Here is a 27637-nt window from a genome sequence, read left to right on the forward strand (position 1 = left end):
TTTATTATATAAAAAATAATTAACTATTTATATTTATTTTACTTATAGTTTTCTTTCTTTTTTTAAAAACTTATTATTTACTTTTCTTTATATCTTATATTATATTATTTATATACTTTAACTACCTTATACCCTCCTCTTATTATATTATTTTATTTTTAAACTTATCTTTTTTCTCTATTTATATCCTACCTTATGGCTACTTTCTTACCCTATATAGCCTATATAATATATTAACTTTATATTTATTATATAATATTAACCCTATAACTTATAATATTTATATAATTTATCTGCCTATACTTCTTCCCCTTTTTTTATTTCTATTATATATAAGAAAACTCTATATATATTAAATACCTATAACCCTCTTTAATTAATCTGCCTACCTATTTATTTTTATATATCTTACTTCTTAAATCTTATACTTACTAAAGTACTTATTTTACCTATAAACCCTAGTTTTAAAAATAACTCTTTTACCTTATTTAGAGATAATATATAAATATATAAAATTATTAATATTATAATACCTTGGTATTAATACTTAATATTTCTAATCTTTTACTAGCTGCCTTTTATTATATTTTCTTCTTATTTATTATATAATTCTTATAAAAGAAAGTAATTATAATAACTATTAAACTTCTTTACCTCCCCTTTCTTCTTTAAGTATATCTATATTTAAAGCCTTATATTAAAAATATTTCTTAGTAAGCTATTACCTATTTATATTATATTATAATTTATCTTAATATAGTCTAAGTTATAATTAGCTATCCTAAGTAGATAATAAAATATATACCTTTTAAATAATTACTTTTAAAGCCTTTTTTAAAATAGCTTAACTTTCTTTACTTTACTTATAGCCTTATTTACTACCTAGCTTTAAATCTATTATATATTAATTTCTTATATCCTTAAGTCTATTTTTTTATTCTCCTTATTAAGCTTTAAATCTTCTAGTTCTACTATCTTATTAGCAGCTTAATAGATATTATATTACTTCTTGCCCTTTTTATATTTATCCTAGTTATTATAGCTATTTATCTCTAAGTCTAAGATAACCTACTTATATACCTGCCTATTAATAAAATCTTTTATTACCTTATTACTTCTAAGCCCTATTAACCTTCTTTGCCCCTTAGTAGTAACCTAAATACTTATTACCTTATTTTATTTATTATCTTATTTAGCTTAATTACTCTATTATATATAATCTACTATCTTAAATAATATCTTTATATATATTATTACTTAAATATCTAAAATATTAATACCTAGCCTAAGTATATTAATAATTATAATTACCTATCCTCTGCTATATTATTCCTGCTTTAATTTACTTATTTAAGCTTATAGTTATTTTGCCTTTTTATCTTATATATTAATATCTTAGTAATAAGTATTATAATTTAATTTAATAATAAGAGTATTTATTACTATTATAATATTATAATATATAATTATTTTTATTAATTATAAATACTCCTTTAGTTTCTAATTTAATACCTCTTAAACTTTTATTATTTTTACTTTAATTACCTGCTTTAAGGTTATTACTATTAATATTTATATATTATATATTATATTAGCCTAACTTATATTAATTCTAATTATAATTATATCCTTTAGTTATATATTTATAAGCTTAAAGAACTCTCTCTTCTTACTTAATAATAATATTACTATTAAATAAATTATTTAGACCTTAACTAGTATTAACTAACCTAGCTCCCTTAGCTTTAGTTAAAAGTCTTATATACCCTCTAATATTATATATACTTTATTAAAAATAAACCTATTAAGTTATATTATTACCTAAAGTCCTTTTATATAATTATAAAACTACTTAATTATTACTAATTCTAATATAATAAAAATAAGTAATACTAGCCCTAGAGACTAATTACTATATTACTTAATATATAATATCTTTATCTTTTAATACTATTTTATTAAGTTACCTTATAGTAATATAAGTAAAACTATTATAATAATTACCCTGCCTAAATAGCTTATTATTAGTAGTATAAAGCTTAAGCTCTTTTTATCTTATATTCCTATTATAATTATAATTAGGCTTTTATTTATTATAATTACTTAAATTACCTTATATTAAATACCCTAAAATTAAGCTTACTTTTTATATAAGTAGATAAGTTCTTAGTTAATATTAATTTAATAATATAACTTTTATCTTTTAAGCTATAATTTTTAAAGCGCCTTATTATATATAAATATATTCTTTTACTTATGGCCTAATATAAAAACCTTATTAAACCCTCTTATTATAAAAAAAAAGCCTAGTAGCTAATATTATTCTTTATTAATATAATAGAAGTTAACTTAGTATTTATTTATTTTAAATACTTTTTTAATAATTAACTATTTATAAATTAAGCCTATAGTCTTAGACTTATAACTTACTTATAAGTTATATAAGCTATTCTTATTATTATTACTCTTATTATTATTATTATCTAAGTCTACTTTATATAAAAGCCTTATATATATTATAAATATATTTTAAAAGTATTATTAGCTAATTATAATAGATATATACCTCTAGCTATTAATATTTAGCTTTTGCCTATAAGCTAAAATACTAAGTCTTTTAATATTATATAATAAATATAAAGATATCTAATATTTTATAGGTCTTAGTCTTTAATTATCTTGCCTATTTTTATTATCTTAGCTAGCCTAAGCTTAATTAGCCTTTATAGCTATATCTACCTAATTATTATTTTATTACTTCTTACTCTCTTAAGTACCTTTTATTACCTATAAGTTAGTATTAAAGATAGACTTATCTTATATATTAGCCTAGATATCTTCTTAAAATAATAAAATAAGCTATAAATAATATATTAATAAAGTATTAACCTCTTATAGTAAAAAGTAGTAAATAATCTTAAGCCTCTTAGTTATTATAAAGTATTTATATATCTTTATAATAATTATAATAAGTCCTTAATTATATAAAATATTATAAATCCCTTTATTATTAGTATTATAATATTATATAATAAGAAGTTCTTATGCCCTTAGTAGGAACCTGCTATTAATATATATAAAAATAGCTAGTAGTTTTAATACTTTTTCTATCCTAAGATTATATTAATATACTACCTTGGAATTTATTTTTATATTATTATTACTTATTAACTTAATTTATTTACTTCTTAAGTTATTATCTTATAAGACCTTTTTAATAACCTAGCCTTTATTAGTACTATTATTATATTAAAATAATATATTAATAAATAAATGCCTAATTATTTTATTAGCTGTATTATTTAGAAGCTAGTCTTATAGTATTTTAGGTAGTCTAAGTTTAGCTAAAGACTGCTTTAAGTACTTAGTAAATAATAATAAATCCTTATAAAGTATAATTTCTAGCTATTAGACTATTAACCTTATTATTACCTATATATTAAAAATATTAAAATAAATACCCTTATAAATAAGCTCCTCTTTGCCTTTATCCTAGCTTATTAAATTATATATTATTATATTATTTTATATAATTATATTAAAACTTTAGAGCTAGATAATAAATTATATTAATATTATTTCCTAGCCCTTGCCCCTGCTTACTATAAACTACTAAGTTATCTTAGAGATTAATATAAAATAGCTTAAGCTATTCTCCTCTGCTTCCTCCTGGCTTTGCCCTTATTATATCTTTTACTTAATAGCTTTAGCTTATTAGTCTATAGCATATTTAATAATATAAAAATAAGAAATAATTATAATAGCAGAAAGCTTTAATATAAAACCCTTATAACCTTCTTATATACTATCTGCCTATATATTAAGAATAGTTAAGAAGCTAATAAGAATACTATTATACTTTATATCCTTAGTAAAATAGTTAAAAATAAAGATATATAGCTTAAGAATAGTAATTTCTAATAGATTAAGAAGTCTAATAACCTTAGGTGCTTTTAAATTATTTTTATTTTCTTTTTAAGTATTTATTAAATTATTTATATATTCTATTATAATATTATAAGCACTTTATTATTATATACTAAGTTTAAATAGCAGCTAATTTGCTTTATCCTTAAAAGATATATATTAAATAATATAAGTAAGTAGCTACTTAACTATAAGTATATATCTCCTTTATATCTTAGGCTTAAACTAAAAATAAAATAGCTTTATCCTCTTTTTTATTAATTCTTTATAATTAACCTTAAATAAAGCATTCTAAGATATAATATTTAATATAATAATAGCCTTAGTATAATTAACTAGCCTATTAAATATAATATATATAAACTATAGTTAAGTATTATTTAACTTATTTAAATTATTTAAATCTACTTTATATTTTATAATAATTAAGCCCTTTAAGAAGTCCTTTTTCCTATTAAAATCCTTTAAATAAATAGCAGAACTAAGTTAATAAAGCTATAAATTTAATATAATAAAGTTATTCTCCTTATTAATATACTTTACTTCTTAACTTTAAATATCTTTATCCTTACTCTAGAACGTATTAATAGCCCTTTAGAGTGCGGCTTATAACTTATTATCTTAAGCCCTTAATTATTTAAGATTTAGCCCTCTTACTACCTTAAATAGCTTACTTCCTAGCCTATTAGAGAATAATTATTAATAATAAACTCTTATTCTCTATAGATTATTACTTCTTTTTTTATTTATTATAGTAGCTAAGTAATATTTACCTTTAAGTTTTATATCCTATTTATACTTAACCCTAAGATATTCTTAAATCCGCCTTAACTTTATGCTTATATATAAGTAATTAGGCTAAGATAATATACTTTGCTTTAGGATAAATTTATATTAAATACCTCTTATATCTAGCAGACCTAAAGCTATAATTAGTAATATATTATTAGGCCTAGGTAGTAAATTATTATAAACTTTTTATTAGCTTTAAAAGATATTATAATTAGATACCTATTTTTATATATCCTTAATCTCCTATTTATTAAGATTATATAAAGTATTATAAAGATATAGCTTTACTTACTTCTATATAACTATAATTTAATATATATAATAGTAAAGAAGCTAAAGCTTTAACTTATATATAAAGTACTTTATTATAAATAAATTTAATAAAATTAAAGTCTTACCTTAACCTTTATATATTATAAGCTATTATATAATATTAATACTTTCCTTAAACCCCTTTACTTTATATTAGTAGTTTAAGCTAATATAACTTAAATATAATAAGATATATAGCTATAGCTATTACTAAACTTTATAAGTTAAGAATGTGCTTTAGTTAGTTATAGCAGACTGATTTATATTTATAAACCTTATTACCTAATAATTATTAAAGAAAATAACCTTAAAGTAAATTTACTATATACTTACTAATATTATAAGTTTATATATTAATATTAGTATTAATTAATTTATAAGTATTTCTTTTATATTCTTACTTATTTTAAACTTATTATAGCTATTATAATACCTAAAATGCTAATTATTAGCACTTATTTATTTTAATTATTATAATACTTATATCTTATTAGTGCTATAAAATTTCCTATATAAACTTAATTATTAGCAGGCTATTAATATAAATAATAATTATCAGGGTATATTAAATTATAATTTTACTACTTTAAGGTTATTATATTATATATATACTAGGTATCCTTTTATTTTATATTTTAGGTAAGGCTTATTATTTAGTATATTAGGTATTATTATTAGGAAATAGTTATTATTTATTTTCTCTTACTTATGCCTTTTATATTAGTAATTCTTATATAATACCTAAGATATTTTATTATATTAAGGGTATATTAGTATAATTTATATATTATCTTTAGTATTAAAAGCAGGCTCCTTATATAGGGGGTTAAGTGTATTATTAATATAGTATACCCTAATATAGATCTTATTTCCTCTCTTAGTATCTTTATATTCCCTGGCTTCTTATATATAAAAGTCTTCTTATATCTTATATATCCTTGTTTTAAATTTATTATATTTTAATTAATATTCTTCTATTTATTTCTTTATAATTTATTTATCTTTAAGGTAAAGATATTATATAGTTATTTAGGCTGCTTTTCTTTTATATCCTATTAATTAAGAGTTTTAGTATTACTTCTATTAGATATTATTTCTGGCTTTAACTTCCTTTTTTTATATTTCTTCTTTATCCTAGAGTTTAGTTCTTATAGGGATATTATCTATTACTTTAGAGGACTAGGCCTATTTATTTATATTAGAGGTAATTATTTTCCCTTTCCTAATAACTCTAAGGGTCTAAGGTTTTCTAAGTTTTTATTTTTTATAGTTTTCTTAATATTAAGTATTTTCCTTAGCTTAATATATAAGCTTATTTTCTTATTTATCTTTCTTTATCTAATGGTAGGCCACTTATTGTTCTTTAAATTTAATGCTTCCTGTATTCTTAGTATATTTTCCCTTGCCTTTAGTTATAATGCCTACTTCTATGGCTTCTTTATAGGTTAAGAATAGATCTTATAGTTTCTTAATTAAGCTATCTAGGTATAAAGTCTACTTTAGTTTTTTTATTTCCTTTAGGCTAGTAGTCTTATATTTACTTCTAATAACTCCGAGGACTTAAGGTTTTCTAAGGTTATTTTTTTTAGTATTCTTCTTTCTTTATCTTCTTTCTTACTATTTCTATTATTTATATGCCTTTCTTTCTAGGTCTTATATATATTTATAGTAGTATTAGTGGTTTACTTTATTCCTTTTAACCTGTTATTATTTTTTTTCTTTTTTAGTTAATACTTTAAGCTGCCTTCTTAATTAAGACTTAGGCTTAGGTTTTATAAACTTAATTAGGTAGTTAGGAACTGTTTTATAACTGCTATAGGTTATTCCTAGTATTTATATACAGATAGCTATCTAAGGGTCTTGTTATTTAATTAGTCCTAGGGTTTGCTTACCTTGGTTTAGATCTCGTAGTCTGTGTAGTTTGGGGCATCTATGCGCTATATGTCTGAACTGGTTGTAATTATAGTATTTTATTTTAGACATGTCTTGGGGTTTCCTAGGTCTTTTGTATCCTTGTTATATGGCTCCTAGCATTATAGGGCCTGGCTATATACTGTATAATGTGTTGTTATAATATTTACTATGTTGTTATTGCTGATTCTGTGGTTTATTATTGCGGCATTAATTAGGATAGTATGGGTTAAAGTCGTTACCCTGTTTATGATTTCCTTTCTCTCTTCTGCGTTTATATTATTATTTATTAATTTTAATTACTATAGTGATATATGTGGTTAAGTTATTAGGTCTATTGGCTAGGTATAATTTATCCTTGACTTTTTTTTTTAATCCTCTATAGTAGATTTTTATTAGTGCTTTATTATCCTATTTAGTCTTAGATATAAGCTATTGAAATTTGGCGAAGTAGGCTGCATAGGATTTATATTACTTAAGTATAAGTAACTTAGCTGCGGCTTATTGTTTTTTATTTATTACTTTGAAATTATCTTTAAGGGCTTATTTAAAATTATCCTAATCTATAAAGATATTTTATATATCTTATTCCTAAGTAGGTTTCTTATTTTTAAAAAAGTCTCTTATAATAGGTTCCTATTAATCTTTAGCATCTCCTTAGATTAGTAGTAAGGTATATAATACTTTCTTAATGGCAGTATTTAGTTGGTTTAGAAATAAGCGGAAATATACTTTTATTTAGGTTAGGAATAGAATTATATTAGCTGCTTTCCTGGTAAATAGTTCTGGTTTAGGTGGCTTTAGTGCTTCTTTAATATCTTTTCCTTATAGTTCCTCTATACTAATGTTAATAGGTGTAGTATTCTACTATTTATTAACTTATGTCTATAGGGTATAAATAGTATTACAGAGCTACTGGATTTTAGCTGTAATCTTAGTATTACTAGGTAGTGCTTTAGTATAAGGAGGTGCTAGTCTGGTGTTAGGGTTATTAGATATCTTAATAGTATAATATTACTTAGTTGTTTAATATAATATATTCTAAATAAGAGTTATTAATATATAATAAATATAGTTTTAAATAGGAAAACTAATCCATACTAGGTTTATATTTACAGATAATATAAGATATTAATATTAAGCGGATTTAGTTATTATATCTCTTAATAATTAAGTAATATATATTAGGCTTATTAATATAAAGAAGTCTTATTAATAGCTAGTAAGCTAAGTTTTATTTAAGTACTAATAAATATAATTTATATATTAGAAGTAATCTAAGAGGATTACTAAGGTAGTTAAATTATAATAATCTTAGATTATAGTAATTCCTAAAGTATTATAATCCTATTTATAAGGTAATCTAGCTCTAATTAGCCTATAGCTATTAAGGCATTAATGCCTTATATAAGTTTTTTATAAGGTATATATAATATAACCGCTAGGGTTATAATACTAGCCTTCTTGACCTTTAGGTGTTTAAGATATTAAAGACTATCCTTAAGGCTACTTCTTAATTTAAATACCTTAAAAGGCAAATTAGAAGGCACTAGGATAACTCTTTAGTATTTATTATTAATATACTTAAGTTATTTTCTAAGGGAATAAAGGTAATAATATGTTAGATAGTATTATTAAAGTTTAAGAATTAAATCCTTTAATAGGTAAATAAGACTCTTAATAAAAGGCATAAAGTAAAAAAAAGCTGCCTATAAAAAAAAAAAATAACTATAAGTAAGGGTAGAGATATAATTAATTAGAAAGACATTAATATATAAATAGTAGCTAAATTATTAAGAAGTAGTAGTTAGGGAAGGTTAAAGCTGGTAAGAGAAAGGCGTTATAAAACCTATAGAAAGACTGGATATAATATAAGAATATATTAGATAGTTATATAAATATCTAAAGAAGAGTATAGTTATTAGTTTTAATTACTTAGATGCTTTACTGTGATTTTAAGCTCTCTTTTATCTTAATAGTAGGAATTTCTAGTATACTTACTTAGTTAGTATACTTACTTATTATATATATTAGGGTTATTTAAAGCTAATAGTATTTTTACAAAAGGGATTTTATAATATAAAAGAGGTTTATAATAGTATTTATAACTCTATTATATTTTATTATTATATATTATTTAAGTACTACTAGTTTTAAAACTATAAAATTAGTATTTAAATATACTACTAGCTATCATAGCGTAAAACCAGACCAGGTTACCCTAGACCGATAGGCCAAGTAGATCTTAGTTATATGGCAATATATTATTACAGAAGATCTTAACTAACTGCCAGATAGCTCCTAAACATAGCTCCTCAAGCTATGTGTTATTAATAGAGCTTAACCTGCTAGCAGTGCCTATCTATAGTAATAAATCCTATCTGCCTAAAGCGTTCCCTGTTTACCTATATTCCTAAGCCTGACCTATGACACTAGCTTATAATTAGAATTACTAAAAAGTATATTTAAGAGGTATACTTATTATTTAACTATTATAATAATTATAATTCTAAAGCAGATTTAAAGGTTATCTTTACTTAGTAAAGTAGAAATTATCCTTTATAATAGGAAATTATATATAGACTTAATTATATATATCTACTTAAGTTATAATTAATAGCATTATAGCTAATATACTAGGTTTTAATAATTAAATTATAATTATATAATCCTCTTTAGTATACCTCCTTACTAGCTAAGGCTAGAATTTATAAAGAACTTATTCTTATAAATATAATCTCTTTAGTTAGTAATTGCAGACACGCTGTTGTGATCAGAGTCCTACTTAATAATTGTCTTATTGAGAATGCTAAGATCCATCAGGCTGTAACAACGAAATTGCCTCCCTTTCCCAGACCCTATTCTAAATCAGATTATATTACTTAAAATATAAAAAAGGTCATTTAGTTAACAGTTAATAATTAACACTCAGGCCTCTTTAAGTATAACAATTAGTAAGATACCCCTACAAACTTATAAATAGCCACCTTACCTTAATAGTAATAATATATAATAGGGCTAATAAAATGCCTAATTATATTAGCATTACTACAGGTTTAAATTCTAGATAGTAATAATTTAAAAACTTTTAAGTAAAATTAAATTAAAAAACTACTATATCTTATAAGTTTATCCACTTTATCTATTACTATATATAAAGTAACTTATTAGTATTTATTATAAGGTAAGAGAGAAAGTTTAGTTATAGTTAATACCTATAATATAATAGGAGGTTTACTTCTTTAAGGGTGAATTAGTAATACAAATCATCTTACCAGGACTTAGCAATCTCTGCAAAGCAGGGCAGTATGCCTAAGAGCTTTATGCTAATATAGTAGGCAGATAAGCCTATTACCCTAATTACAACTAAGGAACGCATAATAGCTAATAATTGCCTACTCACTCCCATTATATCAATTTGCTGGCCTATATTAATTAATTATTATAAACATCACTGCATACCTAGACGTCCTATGTACTAGTTAGGCAGTTAGCTTCCCTATATATAGGCTAGTATATATCTAAGTCTGCCTTACTTATCCCATTAAACAGGCTATTATAGCTGCAGGCAGCTAGTCAAGCTAACCGCTTTTAAGCCTTTAGCAGGGTTTATATTAAAACAGAAAATATTAATAAACTAAGGTTATTTTCTCTTTCCCCTAAGAGCTTAAGAAACTGCCTAAACTAATCAGTAATACAAAGGGTTTTAGGCCACCTAGCTCTATTGCACTATATAATACCTCTCTTTATCTCTATCTTCTTATCTCTTTCTATCCCCTTTTATTTTTAACTTTTCCTAGCTGTTTTTCTATTTTCTTTTCTTATTTCCTAAGTATCTCTCTTAGAGAAATCTCTCCTATTAAACTTTCCTTTTCTACTACTAGCTATTTCTTTCTTACTAATCACCTTCGCCTCTTTTAATAAGATTCTCTTTCACTTAACTTAACTCTTTCTTTACCCTTGCCGGCGCTATATCGCTTACCCCACATAGTTTACTGCTTGATAAAACAAAAAAGGGCTACCCCCCAGAAGACTGTTAAGGCTTATACTTCAACACTGCCGCTGGTACTTCCCAGCCCTACAGTGGTCTTCGCTTAGACTGAAAGAGGCTATCTAGCTCACCCCACTCTGGTCTCTCTGTCCGACCAATCACAGGCTTAAACACCGACAGGGGTTTCCTCTTTCAGTGAAATTGGGACAAACAATAAGGATATATAGCAACTCGATCCATGTCGTCGGAGCAGAGGTCGCTGGCGAGCAAGTCTTGGACGGCCTTAAACCGGAGTGGCACTTGAGGATGCCCAGGCACGTAGCGCGCTGGTCGGTCTAGCTCCCGCGTTAGCTGGTCCTCCAAGGCGAAGGGTGGTGGACAAGGTCCTGGACCCATCATGATGATAGCAAAAGTAAGACAAATGAGTTCATGTCGTTCAAGCCAAGCGCTGAGTACGGTGGCCCATTGTTGGTGAGCAGGAGAGAATGGGGTTGAAAGGAAGCGAGGCATCATCTGACCTCTTTTTGGGGCGTGGCGGGAGGCCTCGGTTAGCCTGCAGGTTACTGCACTGTCATAGGTATCCGCCACTATGATTCGACAAAACCTCCTAGCCTTCCAGCGATGAAAGAGTGAGGGGGCTTGGGTTGTCTGAGCCACGGTAGGCCATGGCCTGCTTCACCAATCAAAAGTTGATGATCAAGTAATGTGACCGCTCATGAGCCTCTCCACGTGAAATACCCATTCCCAAGTACCTAGGACTAGAGCTATGTGACTATTGCCGACGTCCAAATTGTCTGGCAAGAATGTCTACGATGCAATTGCGTATTGTCTCATAATCCGGGCTGTACTTGTTGAACTTGACCAAGTCAGCGTGCGAACGCTGAATGGGAATGATGAAGTGTTTGTTCATTTCCCACGGGCGACTGTGCGTGGCAGATTCCTTATCGACAAGCACGACGCGGTCGCCTGTCAAGCTCAGTTTCCCATTGACCTGCTCGACGCTATGTGTTAATGCGCAGCCATATCTCGACAGGTTGACTCATATTGGGGGCGGGGAGCAACATACTCTCTCTGCCGTGTTGGAAAGGCACGTTTCATAGAACGAGTAAATGATAGCCTGGTCAGAGCGAAAGCTCCTGGGGAATAACTCGGCTTGCTTGGCTAGGACAGGAGAGCCGACACCCAATGAAGTGAGGAACTCCGAGTTTGGCTGGCTTCCAATGATGGAAAGGAGGGCGGTGACGTCCATCCCCTTGTTAGGAACGCCGAAGAACAATGCTCCTATTGTCGCTTCGAGGATGGCTGATTCCGTGGCATTGGCTTCTGGTTCGGCACACTGGATGAGAAGCTCCTTGATCAATAAACCGCCCAGGCTATGGCCGATGAAGATGAGAGGTCTAGTTGGATGTCTTTGCCGTATCCCTTGAAGCTGCATTCTGAGTTCAATTGCCAGGTCTTCCATGCTCTGGAAGGTCTGGCTCTTATCAACACGAGCATCGTAGCCGTAAATAAGGATCCTTGGTCGGATGTGCTGTCCAAACTCTCGAATCTTGACGAGATCAGACTCGAGAGTCTCTTGAAGCCACATGTAGTGGCCACCTCGTTGTTTGAAGGACCCAAAAGCATGTCCACCCAGTCCATGAATGGCGATGATGCTACGCCAAGTCCCGCAAGTCAGCAAATTTACGCTGCAACGGGGTTATGTATGACTTACTCGACGTTGGCGCTCAAATGAGCATCGAGATTCATTCCAATTTGCGTGAAGCCGTGGAAGTCGGTGTCAAAGTGCAAATCGACGTCTTTCTCCTTCACGGGGTCGTTATCAGCAGCGCCCTTTGATGCTGAGGAACCTTGTGCTGGTAGCCAGAGCTGGGATGGGAGAGTGAAGTGCCAGCGCCCATTTGGCGATGAGAGTTTTAACTCGGCTGGTTCAGAGTCAAACGATACGACTGCCACATTCTCTTCCAGATGGTGATGCGTCGAAAAGGCTTTGATGTGGATAGCGACATCCGGTACGGATAAGGCGAGCGACAGCAACCGAACAAAGGTGTCACTGGAGCATGAGGAAGGAATGCCGTGAACTCGGTATACTTGGCGTGATGGCTTCGACGCAAGTGGCTTGTTGATTCTTCCTTCGGTAGAAGTATAGGATCCAGCTGTCGAGGAGATTGGGACGCGGTCTCGGGTCGATAAAGGGCCCAGACAGTCCATCATAAACTCTTCCAGACCAGAGTCTCCCAGCCTCGAAAAATCGGTGCTGGCAACTCCCCTGCCCTTGGGAGTAATGCCATCGAACAGCACAGGGTCATCCTTGGACCAAGGGAAGGCTCTGAGCTTGCGGATTGGAGCAGGAAGATCAGCTTCGGCTTTGACAAATGCCACGAACGGGCTGGAGAATGTCAGGACGGTTGCCACAGGGATCGACTCGCAGATGTTCGGCGGGGATCCACGTGGCAATGCGAGCTCCATCAAGACCTGGTGCAGCTCCGACTGCGACTTCTCAGACCAGGGAGAAGCTTTAATAGCAAAAGGGCCCTGGGTCCACGGGGCAAATGGGCTCGAAGCCCTGACATCGGGAGCCCCATTAGGGGTTCCAGCTGCTCCCGAGTCAGGCACGCGCTTGCTACTGGGTTGGATTAATCGGACGACGGGATAACTGTCGCCGGGTGTTCGGGATCTGAACGTGATGGAGATTTGAGCTCTTCTCACGCGCAAATAGCCATTCTCACGTCCGCGCAGGCTGAAAAGAAGCACCAAGAGCGCTGCAGGCTGTCCTTGCCAAGTTCCGTACGCCAGAGACACGACGGTACCGATGATGCCATTGCCGAAGAGCTCGATATGCGTGATTTTAGTCCTAGTATCCGTGTCATTCTGGTTGCGCTGACCCAAGTTGCCGGAGCCGCCGTCGAATTCGAACTGACAATATCGACTCTCCAATGCCGCCGACTCGGTCAATTCCATACTGAGTACACCACAGGATGCTCCAGACGGGGGATATCAAGGTGGTTGTGTTCTTACCCCGCGCTCTCCGGTACAGCCGGGATTGGCCATTCGGCGTTGGCTCACGTGGAATCGGGCTGCATTGCACATTCACAATCAGGCTGAGGAGGCCGCCTCGCTATTGGTTCTTTTGATGAACCTGCAAGGGGCAACCTTCATGATGAACACGTGTCGCCGAGCACATGCCCATCAACTCCTCCTCGGTATCACCCTCGTCAAAACTCAACCACTGGACCCAAGCGATGGCGACTTGGCCGGATGCCCTCGCGCGAAGCCGCTTTCACGCCGACAGAGCCGAGTACAAAGAGGCCGCGGCACTGTTGCGCGATTTTCTCAAGACGGCATCTGATCGCCTTGAACCCGTGCTGGAACTCTCAAGAGTCATCAAAACTCAGGGCTATTGGCGAGATGCCCTGACAGTCCTCCTCGACGAGTTGGACAACCTCCCCGGCCCTGTTGGTACAGCAACAACCAGAGAAGAGCGACTGGGCATCCAAATGAGGATAGAAGTCTGCAGGCTCAAGCTATTAGTCACTGCTTCCTTTGATGCACCCCTCCAGGAAGCAGAAGAGCTGCGTCTCCAGACTTCAGACTTTGCGGCTCTCGAAGAGCTCGAGCCGACAACCGTGAGTCCTGTCCCATCAGTCTACCCTATTGATTTGGAAGAATACTGACTGCTTCTCCAACAACAGATTGAGATTGCTCTGTGCTATTCCAGGATGCGTGTTTTATCATGCCTTCACCATCAACCTATTGCCCCTGCCGAGCTCGAAGCTCTAATCTCCTGGCTGCGGCCCACCTACGACAGGCTGGTCTCTGCGAGCCGCCACCGGGAATCCTTTGAGATTTTGCAGGCTTATAGCGCATTCTTGGAATCCGCTACGAGAGTGGGCATCACGACTTTGGACTTTGAAACCTGGTCCGGGATGATGCAACGCTTCCTCAGTTCACCGGATCTTCCCCCACTCTTCAAGGCAAACGCAATGGTTCTTCTTGCAGACAAGGCCAGCGAGAGGCTTGACGAAGCTTACCTTGCCGAAATAGAAACGTCGGCAAAAACTATTTACATTGATCAAGGCCACGCCGTGGGGGTGATGGATCTTAGGTTCCAGCAACTCAGCCGAGCCCTCAAGAAGGATCATCAATGTCTGACGGACGAGCTGCTCGACGAGTTGAAGGGCTACTTTGCCAAGTACCAGACCGGTGATTCCATGGCGTCATATCAGACAGCCATCCACGCGTTCCTTGCCCATATCCCACAATGGCTTGCCTTCGAGCTACAGATGTCGCTGTCCCACATCAGAGATGAGTTAGCACATCAAGCAGGAGCAGTGTTTCTGACCCATATTGGCCGCGTGGGTCTGATAAGTATGTGGCTCGCCCACTCCGGCAAGGCCGCCAGTGCCGTTGAGGCAGCTGAGGCTCTCGACACCACGCTTAGAGAGGGAGATTGCAGGTGGCTGAGGGGCATCGCGCCGTACCTTGCATCCCAAGCATACTCTCAGCTGCATGATTATCGCAAGGCGCACGATCGGGCAGCCAGGGCAGTCGAGATCTTTCAAGAGACGTTTCCCAGCGACGCAGCTACAGCCCGCAACGCTCTCCTACAGGCAAAGCTCGAACTGTACCAGCAAAACAACTCGGACCCAAAAGACTTGGAAGAAATCCTTTCCTTTGCCGATACCGAGACGACGCGAGACAGAGCCGCTGGGTTGACTCTCCAGGCGGCACAGAAAACGGAGATGATCGTTGTTCAGATAAGGACTCTCCAAACCGAGCAAAGACGGTACTGGATGGAGAGAATGTTGACTTTTGTCAATGAGTTGGAATCCGACTCGGAAGATGGAGACATTCGCATGGCCGGCCTATTCCAAGTGCAAGGGATGGAGCTTACGCTGCCCATGAAAGAGACTGACCCCAAGGCGTGGGAGCCGTGTCTGGCTTGCTTTGACAAATCAGTGGCTCTGTATATGAAGCACTTACGGTTTGTAGAGGCTGCCAATACGCGCCAGATGCAAAGCTGTGCGATTTACCGCTGGTTTGAGCTTTCGCCCTCTGCCCATCTCCTGCAGCGCTGCCTCGACCTCATCGACATATCCCTTGATCTGTTCAGGGAGGCAGACAACGTCACCTTCATCGCCACGGCAAGTCGCTGGCGGTCGATCGTCGTATACACCGGTTGGGAACGCGGATGGATGGTAGGGGACAAGACCCTCACGGCGCTTCAAGATGCCGAGAATGCGTGGGCGGTTGAAAGGGCTGACATGACAGCCTTGGCCAGCTTTGAGGCTGTGTCTCGCCGACAACAGTTCACCTCCCTCAAGGGCTTGAGGGAGACGTACCGACGCGCGTTCCGGGTTTGCCAAATAGAGGGTCGCGTGACTGAGCTATGGGAATGGACCCAGAAAGCCAAAGCGCGCAGCTTGTCAGATCAGCTAGGCGTTGACAGCCTCGTCCCTGCGGAGCTTCGCGAACAGGTCATCCAAGATCCAACCAGGAGGGAGCTGATGGAGGAGGCGGATGCGCTCTCGCCCCGGATCGCCGGGAGCCCCCCCGAGGTTCGTCTTAGGCTTCGCGGCGAGCTTGAGGCTATTCATAAGCGGATGGCTCAAGACACTCTGCTCAAGGCTATGATGGATATCAAGAATGGGACACCAGTCGGAATCGACCAGATCCAGCAGCTGGGAAGCCAGATGAAGAAGTGTTCTCCTGGTAGAGACGTGAAATTCATCGACTGGCTCGAGCACTCCAACAAGCTCTGGGTATTGGTTCTGGGAGGCGAGGAAAAGACGCCTACCGTCATGCAATGTCCAGTCTCGCCTGACGAGGTGGCAGCTTGGAAGCGAGAGTGGCTCGATGCGCAGCCTGGACAAGTGTCCGCCTTCCAAGAGGACGACTTCTACTCTGAATACGAGCCCGAGTTCAGTTTACGTGCTCTCGACGGCCTGGTCGCACCTCTCGACCAGTTGACCAAGCCCGGGGATCTCGTCGTTCTCTGCCCGACTGGTGTGCTTCACTCGATACCCCTACATGCCTTGTACATCTCGGACAACGTCCCCGTTATCGAGCGGAACCCAGTCATCTACAGTGCGAGTCTGACCACCTTTTCGCAATGCTGCCGGCGGGGTGGTTGGTCGGAGGTTGATTCGGGACAGAGGCCAGCAGCATCAGTCGCTACGCAATGGACCCTCACGAGTGTGCTCCAAGAGTCTGATGACAGATGGTTCGACCCTGAGGAACAAGAGGACGTATACTCTCTCATTTCAAACACAGCTGCAACGTCCGATGCCAAGGCGGTGACGGGGACCGACGTCACGAGGCAGTTCTTCGTCGAAGCGATGCAACAGTCAGCTCTGTTCCACTTTCACGGCCACGGTATCTTTGACCGCAGCATCCTGGCCGACCAAAGCCTGGAGCTTGCCGACGGCAACATTGCAGTGCGAGACGTCTTTGACCTGAAGCTCAAGGCGCCTCACATGACCCTGGTAGCCTGCGACTCGGCGTCGCAGGGCATTGCGGCTGGTGATGAGCCCCTGGGTATAGTCACGGCGTTGTTGTGTGCGGGAGCCGGCTCTGTTCTGGGAACAATCTGGCCGACGGCCTCTCGCACTGGTCGTTGCTTTACGGATGAGTTCTACACCAATATCTTGGAACAACAGAAACGCAGCATCGATGTTTCTACTGACGTGGGAGGTCATGCTGCTATCATTGATTTGGCCGAGGTGTCCCAGAGGGCGGTACTCGCGCTGCGTCGCAACATTGACACAAGGCACCCATATCACTGGGGAGCTTTTGTTCTTCATGGATGTTGGTTTATGAGTCAGAGAGGGCAACATCCAGCTGATTAATGCGTAAGAGGCTATCCCCCAGAACTAGGGAGGTTCCTGAGGCAAGCCGTCATCTCTCAAATTCACTGTTATCCACCTTCACCACGGGGGTACCACAAGCTCTTAAGCCAAAGTCACCTTGATCCACTCAGGTTCAGCTCTAACCCAAGCAGCTTCGTCTACAGACCCCGTTCCAATACGGTGCGCAACCCGCTGTTCCACATCATCCCACTCGAATACAAGGACATGCAATTCCGGGAGCACCTTGTCCACTCGAATTTCGTCATGGACGCGAGAGACAACGATCATACAATGGTTCCCCTCGCCGGTGCTGCTTGGGAGTGTATACTCCGATATGCCTCCTACCTTTCTTCCCTGTTGATCAGTGATCTCCCACTCCCAACCGAGGTCGCGTGGTTGTGACACTTTCTGCAGTCGAAGGGTTACTGCACTCATCCAGAAGAGCAACCGCCTAGAATCATGAAAGTCGATCCCACTGAAATTATCTTTATTGATTGAGGTAGAGTGTTTCTAGACTCTAATTAGCTCTTTATTAAGAGCACTTAAATTAAGCGGCTTAATATCTAAAGTAATAGACTGTTTATTATATTTAAAGTTATTATATGGCAATTAATAGGGGGGCATAACGAATTAATACGCGGGCATAATCCTTAGGGGGGTATGACTTTTTGTAATACCTGATTAGGCTAAATTTCGTAGATCTATAAATACCTTTAAGAAAAGGCAGTAAAGCCGGCTCTCTTAATAAGCCTAGATCTCTGCAGAAGTAACCAGACTAAGCCAGCCTATTAGAATAGTTTACATTTAGCTATTAAAATAAAGTATTATTTTTAATACCTATAAAATAAGGCTAATTCTATTAAGAGTAGCTATTTATATCTCCTCTTACTATTATAGAAGGAAGAATCTCCTTATTGCTATTAAGTAGCTCCTATTAACTCTTTTATCTCTGAATACTAGGTTATGTCTTCTATCTGCTAGTATGTCTTCTTGTAGTTCTCCTTGCTCTAAGGATACCTAACTGGCTGTGTTTCTGGCGCTAATTTAAATTATTAGTATATTAGCTTATATTAAGTTTTACTCTGGCTAGAGTTAACCTATTTAGATTACCTAGTAGTTAACCTTATATATATCTTAATAGGCCCTGGCTAGCTAGTTAATTACTTTGCTAATTACTTGCTTTAATAGCTAGCCTTACTAAAATAGCCTATATAGTGTTTTTAGGCCTGCTATAGAGAGTAGTAGTAATCTTAGGGTTAAGAATCTATTAATATAAATCTTAAGAGGATAGCTCTTATAGTTACTATTATAAATAGACCTCCTACTTAGTAAAGGGTATAGTAGACCCTAACCTTAAGTAGGCCTTATAGTAATAAGATATACTAAGCTTAACAGAGATTAAATAGTTATTATTATAGCCCCTAAGAGGCTCTAGGAATAAATTCTTACTAGTTAATATCACTTTATAAGCTAAGTAATATTACTTATTAATTAGCTTAAGGCCCTTTAATAATATTACTATTTAGAGTTTGCCTAAATACTTTAAGCTAGATCTTATATACTTATAAGTAGTAAGTATCTTATTTACTATATAAGTATTATTAAAGTCTTACTCTTAGTCCTTTATTATATCTTATATAGCTTTAATAAGTTAATATAAGTAGCTTATATTATTTAAAAGGTAGCTCTTAATATTATTATTACTTACTTCTATGCCAAAGGTAATATAAATACTAAAGTTATAATATTTATAGATAAAATAATATACCTATTAGGCCCTTATAGGCATATAGGTTTTATAGAAATACTAAAGGGTAGCCTGCTAATTATTAAATTCCTTATAGAGGTTTCTTTATGCCTTCTTATAAATATCCTTAGTCTTAATAAATAAGATAAGCTTTTATATTATAAAAACCCCTTAATAACTATAAGAAATATCCTTAGATATTAATATATAGATTAACTATTAGTCTTTTAGGCTAAGCTTAGCTTATATTTATAAAGTAAACTTATCCTTATTACTACTATTAGGACTACTACTACTATTATAGCCCTTAATTTATTTTTACTTTAATTTAAATAAGATATTTAAATTAATATAATAAATATAAAGCTGCTATTATATATTAGGGAATTAATTATTTAAGGCGGCCTTTATTTAATTATTAAAGTTAGTAATAATAATATCTAATTAGCAAATAAAGTACTGCTCTACTAGTTATTAAATACTCTTAAAGAGGAATTAGAACCCCTCTTATCTCTTATTATTAATTAAATTAAAAGCTATATTAAAGATAAAACTAAGGTAAGTTTATTTTATTACCTAGAATAATAGAAGCTTAAAGCAGTTAGTATTATATATATTATTAGAGTTAATAACCTTAGGAAACTGCTTTTATATCTAGAAATAATAGGAAAAAATCTAAATAAGGCTAATAAGGCGGCTTAGCTTATTATCTGCCTATTTAGTAATATAAGGAATATCTATCTTATTAAATAGCTTAATTAGTATTATAGTAGGAGTATAGCTATTTAACTTATTGTAATGGTTGGAGTCTAACTATGTTAAACTAAGCCGTGCTAGGTTTATTATTAGCAGATTGCATAGGGCGTGATGCTAAGCTTATCGGAGTGTTATATCTCTTAATAGTAGATTTAATGCATATTAGGCTTAATTAATATAAAGAAGTTTTATTAATAGCTAGTAAGCTAGAATCTATAAAAGTATAAATAAATGTAATCTATATACTTAGATATAGTTCTATAGGAGTAATATAGTATAAGGTTGCTATTAGTCCTGGAGTAATATGGTCCTGGAATGCTATTAGTCCTATAAGTGTTAGTCCTTTCCTAATTAGTAGGTTAAGTAGAGAAAGTTATAGGGTATATATGATATAACTGCTGGGATTATAATATAATCTCTCCCCTTCGGTGGTCTTGCCCCTAAGGCCTATTATCCTAACTAATATTATTCTTCTTTCAGTAAGGTCTAACTTGAACCTTTTATTATTATATCTTGCAATATCTAACTGTGTTTTTAAGTAGTTATCCTATAAGGATTATAAAATCTAGATATTTGCGCTTTCCGTTAAGTTTGCTAATAAAGAAGCTGATATGCCTTATACTTATTATTTCTAGGCAGGTAAGAAATATCTAATATCTGCTAATTCTGCCTATTACAGCGAATATATTTAGGCTAAGAAGTCCTATAATAGTACCTGTGTTGTATTTTCTCGTGAGTCATTATGCGTTATTTTATTATTTTTCTCTTTATTAACTTTAGTAGTTATAAATTTAATAAAATAAGAAAAGAAATTAGAGAATAATAAGGATAAAGTAAGTAAAGATCTTCTTAAACTTTATGAGGAAATAATAGTATTATAGTCTTATTTAGCTTTGGCTACTAGTTATTTATTGCAGATTCGTAAGATTTATAATTATATAAAAGAAAAATAGTCTAAGGCTACTTATTATGGCCTTTAGGAAGTAGATTAGCAGGATATAATCTTATCTGGTTTAGATATACATAAGGATATATTACTTTAAGATCTCTAAGTAGATTATATTCCTAATAATATTAACTAGTCTGCTCTAGGTTTAGGTAATAATTTTCTTAATACTTCTCCTTTATTTAATACTAGTAGAAGTTCTTTAGGAGTTACTAGGCATTAAGGAGGTATTTTAGTGGTTCTTATGTATTTTTGCTTTCTAGGTAGTTTTTCTATTTAATTAGGTATATTCTTTATTCTTTAATTATATCTATTTTCCTAATTACTTCTGCTTTATAGACTTCTAGTCTTATGATTTCTTATAGCTTATTGCCTATTTTGACTTATATTATATCTGCTGCTGATTTAAGTAGTGAAATATAAAAGACTAGATAGAGCCTAACTTTCGGTGGTAGGTCTAGTTTATAGTTATTTTCTAAGATTTTCTATAATACTTTATAAGGTCTGATGAATTTATAGTCTAATTTGTATATTAGTTGGTCTATTTTAATGTTTTTTGTGGCTAGGTAGATTATATCTCCCTCTAAAAAGGTTAATCCCTTTAACCGTTTTAGGTTATAGTAGTTTTTTATATATTTTCTAATAAATTCAAGTTCTGTTTTTATTTCTTCGTATAGGTTTTTTAGGTCATCACTTTTAAGTATGGCGGCTAGGTTAACTAATTTCTCTTGTTATATATTATAATATATATTTGGTGTAAATCCGAAGTTAGTATAAGCTAGTATAAGCTTTATATTTTTATTATAAGTAATATTATAAGCAAGTTAGGCTATTAGTAGTTTCTTAACCTAATCGTTCTATTTATAGTTAATATAATACTATAAGTATTATTTAAGTACTTGATTTATTTATTTAGTTTATTTATTAACTTGTGGTTAAAATGCTATTATAAGTCGGTGGTTTAATCTAAGTTATGCCATAAGTAATTACTAAAATATTACTATAAACATAGGTCCTCTATCCGAAAGGATTTCTATAGGTAACCTATATATACTAATAATATATTAATAAAAAATATAAGAGAGTTCTTCTGCATCTATTACTTCTCTATAGGATAGATAGTAAGAGAATTTTATAAGTTAATTAATAATAACTATAATACTATTATAGAAGATTCCAATTAAGGGTTCTTCTAATAAAGGTAATTTGGTTATAAAGTCTATTATAATTAAATCCTAAGGTTATTATACTACTAGTAATAATTATAATTATCTATAAGGTTTATATCTCTAGGCCTTTATTCTTATATAGAGGTTATATTATTTAATAATATCTTTTATATCTTTCTTTTTTAATTTATATCCCTGGTCTTATAGTTATTTTAGTATTTTCTTAATACCTTAGTATCTATATAGAGGATATAAATAAAATTCGCAAAGGAAGTTATATTCTTCTTCTAATAGGAGTTTTATTCCTTTTATTATTCTAGTAATTATTTTAACTAGTTAAGTAAACTAGTATTCTCCTTTTAAGTTAATTTTTAAGAGTTATTCCTTGGTTTTAATAGTTCCTATATTAAAGTCAGGTTATCGGCTAATGGCATCTATGTATTTATTATTAGTTCCTTTGCAATATGCTATAGTAAAGTCGAATTTATATAGGTATTCGGCGTAGTATAATTATTATTGGTTTAGTTCTTATATTATTATAAAGTATGCTATATTCTTATGGTTAGTAAATACTTTTACTAGGTATTTACTTCCTCTAAGGTAATATTTAAATTCTTTAAAGTAGTTAATAATAGCTAGGAATTCTTTATTATAGATAGGATAGTTAAGTTCTACTTTATATATCTTATAAGAATAGAAAGTAATAGGGTATAATATATTATTATCGTCTTATTATCCTATTTGTCCTCCTAAGGCGAAGTTAGAAGCATTGGTTTTAAGTTTAACTTGCTGGTTGGGGTTAAATATAACTAGGATAGGTTTATTTATAATGGCTGATTTGAGCTGTTTAAAAGCTTATTATGCCTTATCGTTCTATTAGAATTTTTTATCCCTTCTTGTGATTTCAGTAAGAGGGATAGCGATTTTGCTAAAGTCTTTAATAAATCTTTAGTAGTAGTTAGCAAATCCTAGGAAGGATTAAGTTTCTTTTACTAATATAGGAGGTTTCTATTTAGTAACTACTGTAATTTTTTATCTATTTATTTTGATTTCGTTATATGAGATTTTATATCCTAAGTATGTTACTTGAGACTGATAGAAGTGACTTTTAGTAGGTTTAATAAGTATATTGGCATCTTATAGTACTTTAAGAACCTTATAGATATATTCTATATACTCTTCTTCTGTATTAGAGAAGATAAGGATATTATCTAGGTAATAGATTATAAAGATATTAAGGTGCTCTCGAAGTATATTTATAATTATGCGTTAAAATACTGCAGGTGCATTGGTTAATCTAAAAGGTATAACTAAATATTTAAATAGTCTGTATTTCGTTTAAAAGGCTGTTTTCTATTTGTTGCCTTCTTTAATTTAAATAAGGTTATAAGTAGATTTAAGATTAAGTACTATAAACTATTTCTTGCTAAATAGGCGGTCCTTAAGTTTAGTAATAAGTAGTAGTAGTATCCTATTTTTTTCTATAATCTTATTAAGTTATTAGTAATCTACTATAAGTCTTAGCTTATTTAAGTTAGGTTTTAGTATAAATATAACCGGATATCCTACTAAGGATTTAGATAGTCTAATATATCCTTTTTATAGTATATCATTTAACTATTCTCTGAGCATATTAAGCTTATCTCAAGATAAGTTATAAATAGGGAAGAATTTCGGGTTCTTTCTATCTTTTAATATAATTTTAATATCATAGTCTATATATTAAGGTAACTTAGTATCTAGTTCCTCTTAAAATAATTTCTTATAGATATAATACTCTAGTAGTATATTCTTAAGTTATTTATTAGATTCCTTTGCAGTAACCTGTTTTATCTATTTAATATCTTAGTCTAATTATCTAAATTGTCCTTTAAGAGTTACTATTATCTATCTAATGCGTTTTATTCTGCCTTAGTGGTATTTATATTATATTCCTTTTAGAATAGGTAATACTTTATTGCGCCTATCTTTGCTGCTCTTATTAGTTAAAGTTTAAGATCTTATATTATTATTATCTGAATTGTTTTCTTTATCTAAAGGGTAGTCTTTGCAGTCTACCTGGCTAGTTCTCTAGTTAATTTATATATTATAGTATTATAACTATAGAAATCTAAGTATTAAGTTATATTTCTATACTAGGATAATATTAAAGTTAATACCTTGGTTTTTTCTATTAATAAATACCTTAAGGTAATTAATCTTTCTGGTGATTCTTCTATTATTATAACTATAGGTGCCTCCTTCTCTATCCTTTATAGTATAGGGTTCTTTTTTATTTCTCTATAGTAGCCTTAGCTTATTAACTATTTTAGGGGAAATAAAATTTATATTAGCTCTGCTATTTATAAGTGCATTTAGCTATTTGTCTTTAATTCTGACTTTTAATTTTAGGCAGGTTTATTAACTTCCTTTTATAGTTATTCTTAGAGCTTTTTCTAGGAGTTTATTTTTCTCTGCTTTTTTACCTATCTGCTGCTCTATTATAGATAGTATATGCTTTTTCCTTATAGGTAGTCTATACTGTATTTGCTTTTAGTATAGTTAATGTTATTAGGATATTTATGTTAGGTGGTAAGTTATTATTAGTATATAGCTTTTATTTTTCTTACCTTATGGTCTAGGATAAGGTCTGCTTTTTCTTCTTTGGTAAGGGATCTTCTTTTTTCTTATTTTAATTCTTCTAAGCGTTCTTGTAATTATTATTTATTTAGCTGTTAGATAGCATCTTGTTTATCTTGAGATATTTCCTCTTCCTATTGTATAATATTTTAATTAATTTAGTTAAGTTTCTGGTTAAGTGCTTTATCTTTAGTAATCTTAACTTCTTATTATATCTTTTGCCTCTACTGCGTAATATATCTAGAGTTCTGGATGTATGCTAGAGCTTGTTTTTATGTTTTAGTATAAGCTTTTAGTTTTGCTATTTATAATCCTCTGTATTTCTTTATAACTTAATATTTAACTATATTAATAATTATATATGGTTTTTATTCTTAATGCTTATTAATTTATACTAGGAAGTAATTATTTGCTATCTTATCTTGCTAATGCTATAGGCAGTAGTATTATATATATAATATCTATAATATCTGCTTATGGTTTAGATAATTTAGGTATCTCCTTAGATCTTTTTTAATTTAAATATGTTCTTCTGGTGTTATAGGATCCTCTAGTATTTCTTTTATATATGCTTAGATATAAATATTATTATCTTATTCTGTGATTGCGTATTTTCTTGCAAGTTCTGTATACTTCTGGTATTTGTTATTTTAGAAATAGGCTTTATATTTGTTATATTATGGTATAATTTCTATGTTTTAGATTATTTTATTTTCCTTATATTTAATATATCTGGCGTTAAATTCTCTCTAGACTTAGTAAGATTCTAGGTAGTTTAGGTTGTTAATATATTAGTTTAGTTATTTTAGGGTAACTCTGATAGGGATTTTGTCTATTATTAAGTAGGTTCTTTAATTATTTTTTATAGTACTTAGTTTATTATCTAGGTTAGGGTTAACTTCTTTTCCCTTTTTGATTATAAATATAGATTTTCCTTTAATAGGGTGTTATATTTCTGGTTTAGGTACTAGTGCCTATTTAAGTTTAACTTTTGTATCTTATTTTACTTTTAGTCTTTGTTATTTTTATTATTTACTTTCCTTCCTTTTGAACTTAGGGTTCTCTTATCTTTTTATATTATATACTTTTTTCTTTGCCTATTTTTTACTTTTGCTTTACTTATAAATGTCTACTATAAGAGCTGCGTGTCCTAAGATAGGTTATTGTTTTAGGTCTAGATATAGGTAGTATTTCTTAAGGGTTTCTTCTTTACTAAGGAATGGATCTTAAATGTTAAGGGATAGATTAAAGTTTCTAATATATCTTATAGGTTTAGTTATATTATAGCCGTCTTTGCGGGTTATATTAATAGTTCTGATTACTATTTGGGGTTCCTTATGCTTCTTAACTGTGTTAATTTTCTTATTTTCTGGGATTAGTCTATACTTCTAGTTAGTCTTAATAGGGTTCTTATATTCTGAATTATAATACCCTTTCTTACTGTAGTTTTAGTAAGTGATTTTAGATTTATTTTTCTTAGTTATTCTGATAGTTATTAGTCTAGAGTTAGTGCTGTAAGAAGTATTATTATTTTATTTCTTTCCCTGGTTAGTATTATAGTATGGCTTATTTCCCTGGCATCCTTAGTTATTTTGGTTATAGCGGATTCTCTATTGGAATTGTATATCGTTGACCTCGATGGCTTTGCTAATATAATCGATTAGTGTCCTTGGTCTAGCTTCCTTGTAGAGTTCTGCTTAAATTGTTTTTTTAAGTCTATTAAAAAAGAGTAATATAAGGGGTTCCTAGTCCTATCCTAGCTTAGTGGCTAGTTAGAGAAATTTAGTTTTATACTCTAATGCAGATTTAGTTTATTAGAGTACTTTGATTTTTCTTTCTGCTTAGTTTTTTTTATTAACTAACCTAAATGCTTATTATATAGCTTTCTTAAATTTAGTATAGTTATTATAAATTTAAAAAGTTCTAGGTAGTAGTTTGTCTTTTAGCATGGTGGTAATTGCTTCTAATATAGGTTAGAATTATTAAGTAGTATTACCTTTAAGATATCTTAATATATATATAACTCTGTTATTATTATTAGTAAACTGGTTTAGAAAGTAGCTTATATAGGCTTAGTATTAAGTAAGGAAGGTAGCCAGTTTAGTAAGGTTTTTATTAAATGGTTTAGGTGTGTTAGGTTTAAGAATTTCCCTTAATTCTTTCTTATTTACTGCAGTAGCAGTGAGTTAATATATTTCCTGAATTGCATTTTAGTGGTTAGCGGCCTGCTATGCCTAGAGTGCAGCGGCTTTAGCTAAGGCTTATCTAAGGTTATTTATTTTAGTTATTATATTAGTTATCTGCTAATAGAGCTAGGTAATATTAGAGTTAGTGCTACTTTTAGAATTATTATTTATATCCTGATTATTGTTAATAGGTGCTAGAGCAGTATAAGGTGTAGTATGTTACTGTGTAGGGTTAATGTGGGCAGCTATTGTATTTGTATTACTTAGTGTTACGCGGTATAGTCTGAATAAGAGCTATTAATGTATAATGGTTGGAGTCTAATTATATTAAATTAAGCTGTGCTAGGTTTATTGTTGGCAGATTGCATAGGGCGTAATTGTTACGACCCTAGCGGTTACGTCACGTGTACCCCACAAAAACTCATGCAAGGCA

General features: G+C 32.2%; 2 protein-coding genes across 2 annotated transcripts; one reads left to right on the plus strand and one right to left on the minus strand.

The window, feature by feature from the left end:
* Positions 1–12289: 12289 nt before the first annotated feature.
* FOIG_16267 (uncharacterized protein) lies at positions 12290–12574 on the minus strand (the record flags this gene model as incomplete). The annotated part of the gene is made up of 1 exon (XM_031217701.1): positions 12290–12574. The coding sequence occupies one exon, from the start codon at positions 12572–12574 to the stop codon at positions 12290–12292; it is 285 nt and encodes a 94-aa protein (XP_031052587.1).
* A 1601-nt stretch (positions 12575–14175) lies between these two features.
* Positions 14176–17781, plus strand: FOIG_16268 (uncharacterized protein; the record flags this gene model as incomplete). Its single annotated transcript, XM_031217702.1, has 2 exons — positions 14176–14559; positions 14626–17781. The coding sequence occupies 2 exons, from the start codon at positions 14176–14178 to the stop codon at positions 17779–17781; spliced, it is 3540 nt and encodes a 1179-aa protein (XP_031052588.1).
* Between the last annotated feature and the right edge of the window lie 9856 nt (positions 17782–27637).

Source organism: Fusarium odoratissimum, assembly GCF_000260195.1.
Source record: "Fusarium odoratissimum NRRL 54006 unplaced genomic scaffold supercont1.72, whole genome shotgun sequence".
Lineage (NCBI taxonomy): Eukaryota > Fungi > Ascomycota > Sordariomycetes > Hypocreales > Nectriaceae > Fusarium > Fusarium odoratissimum.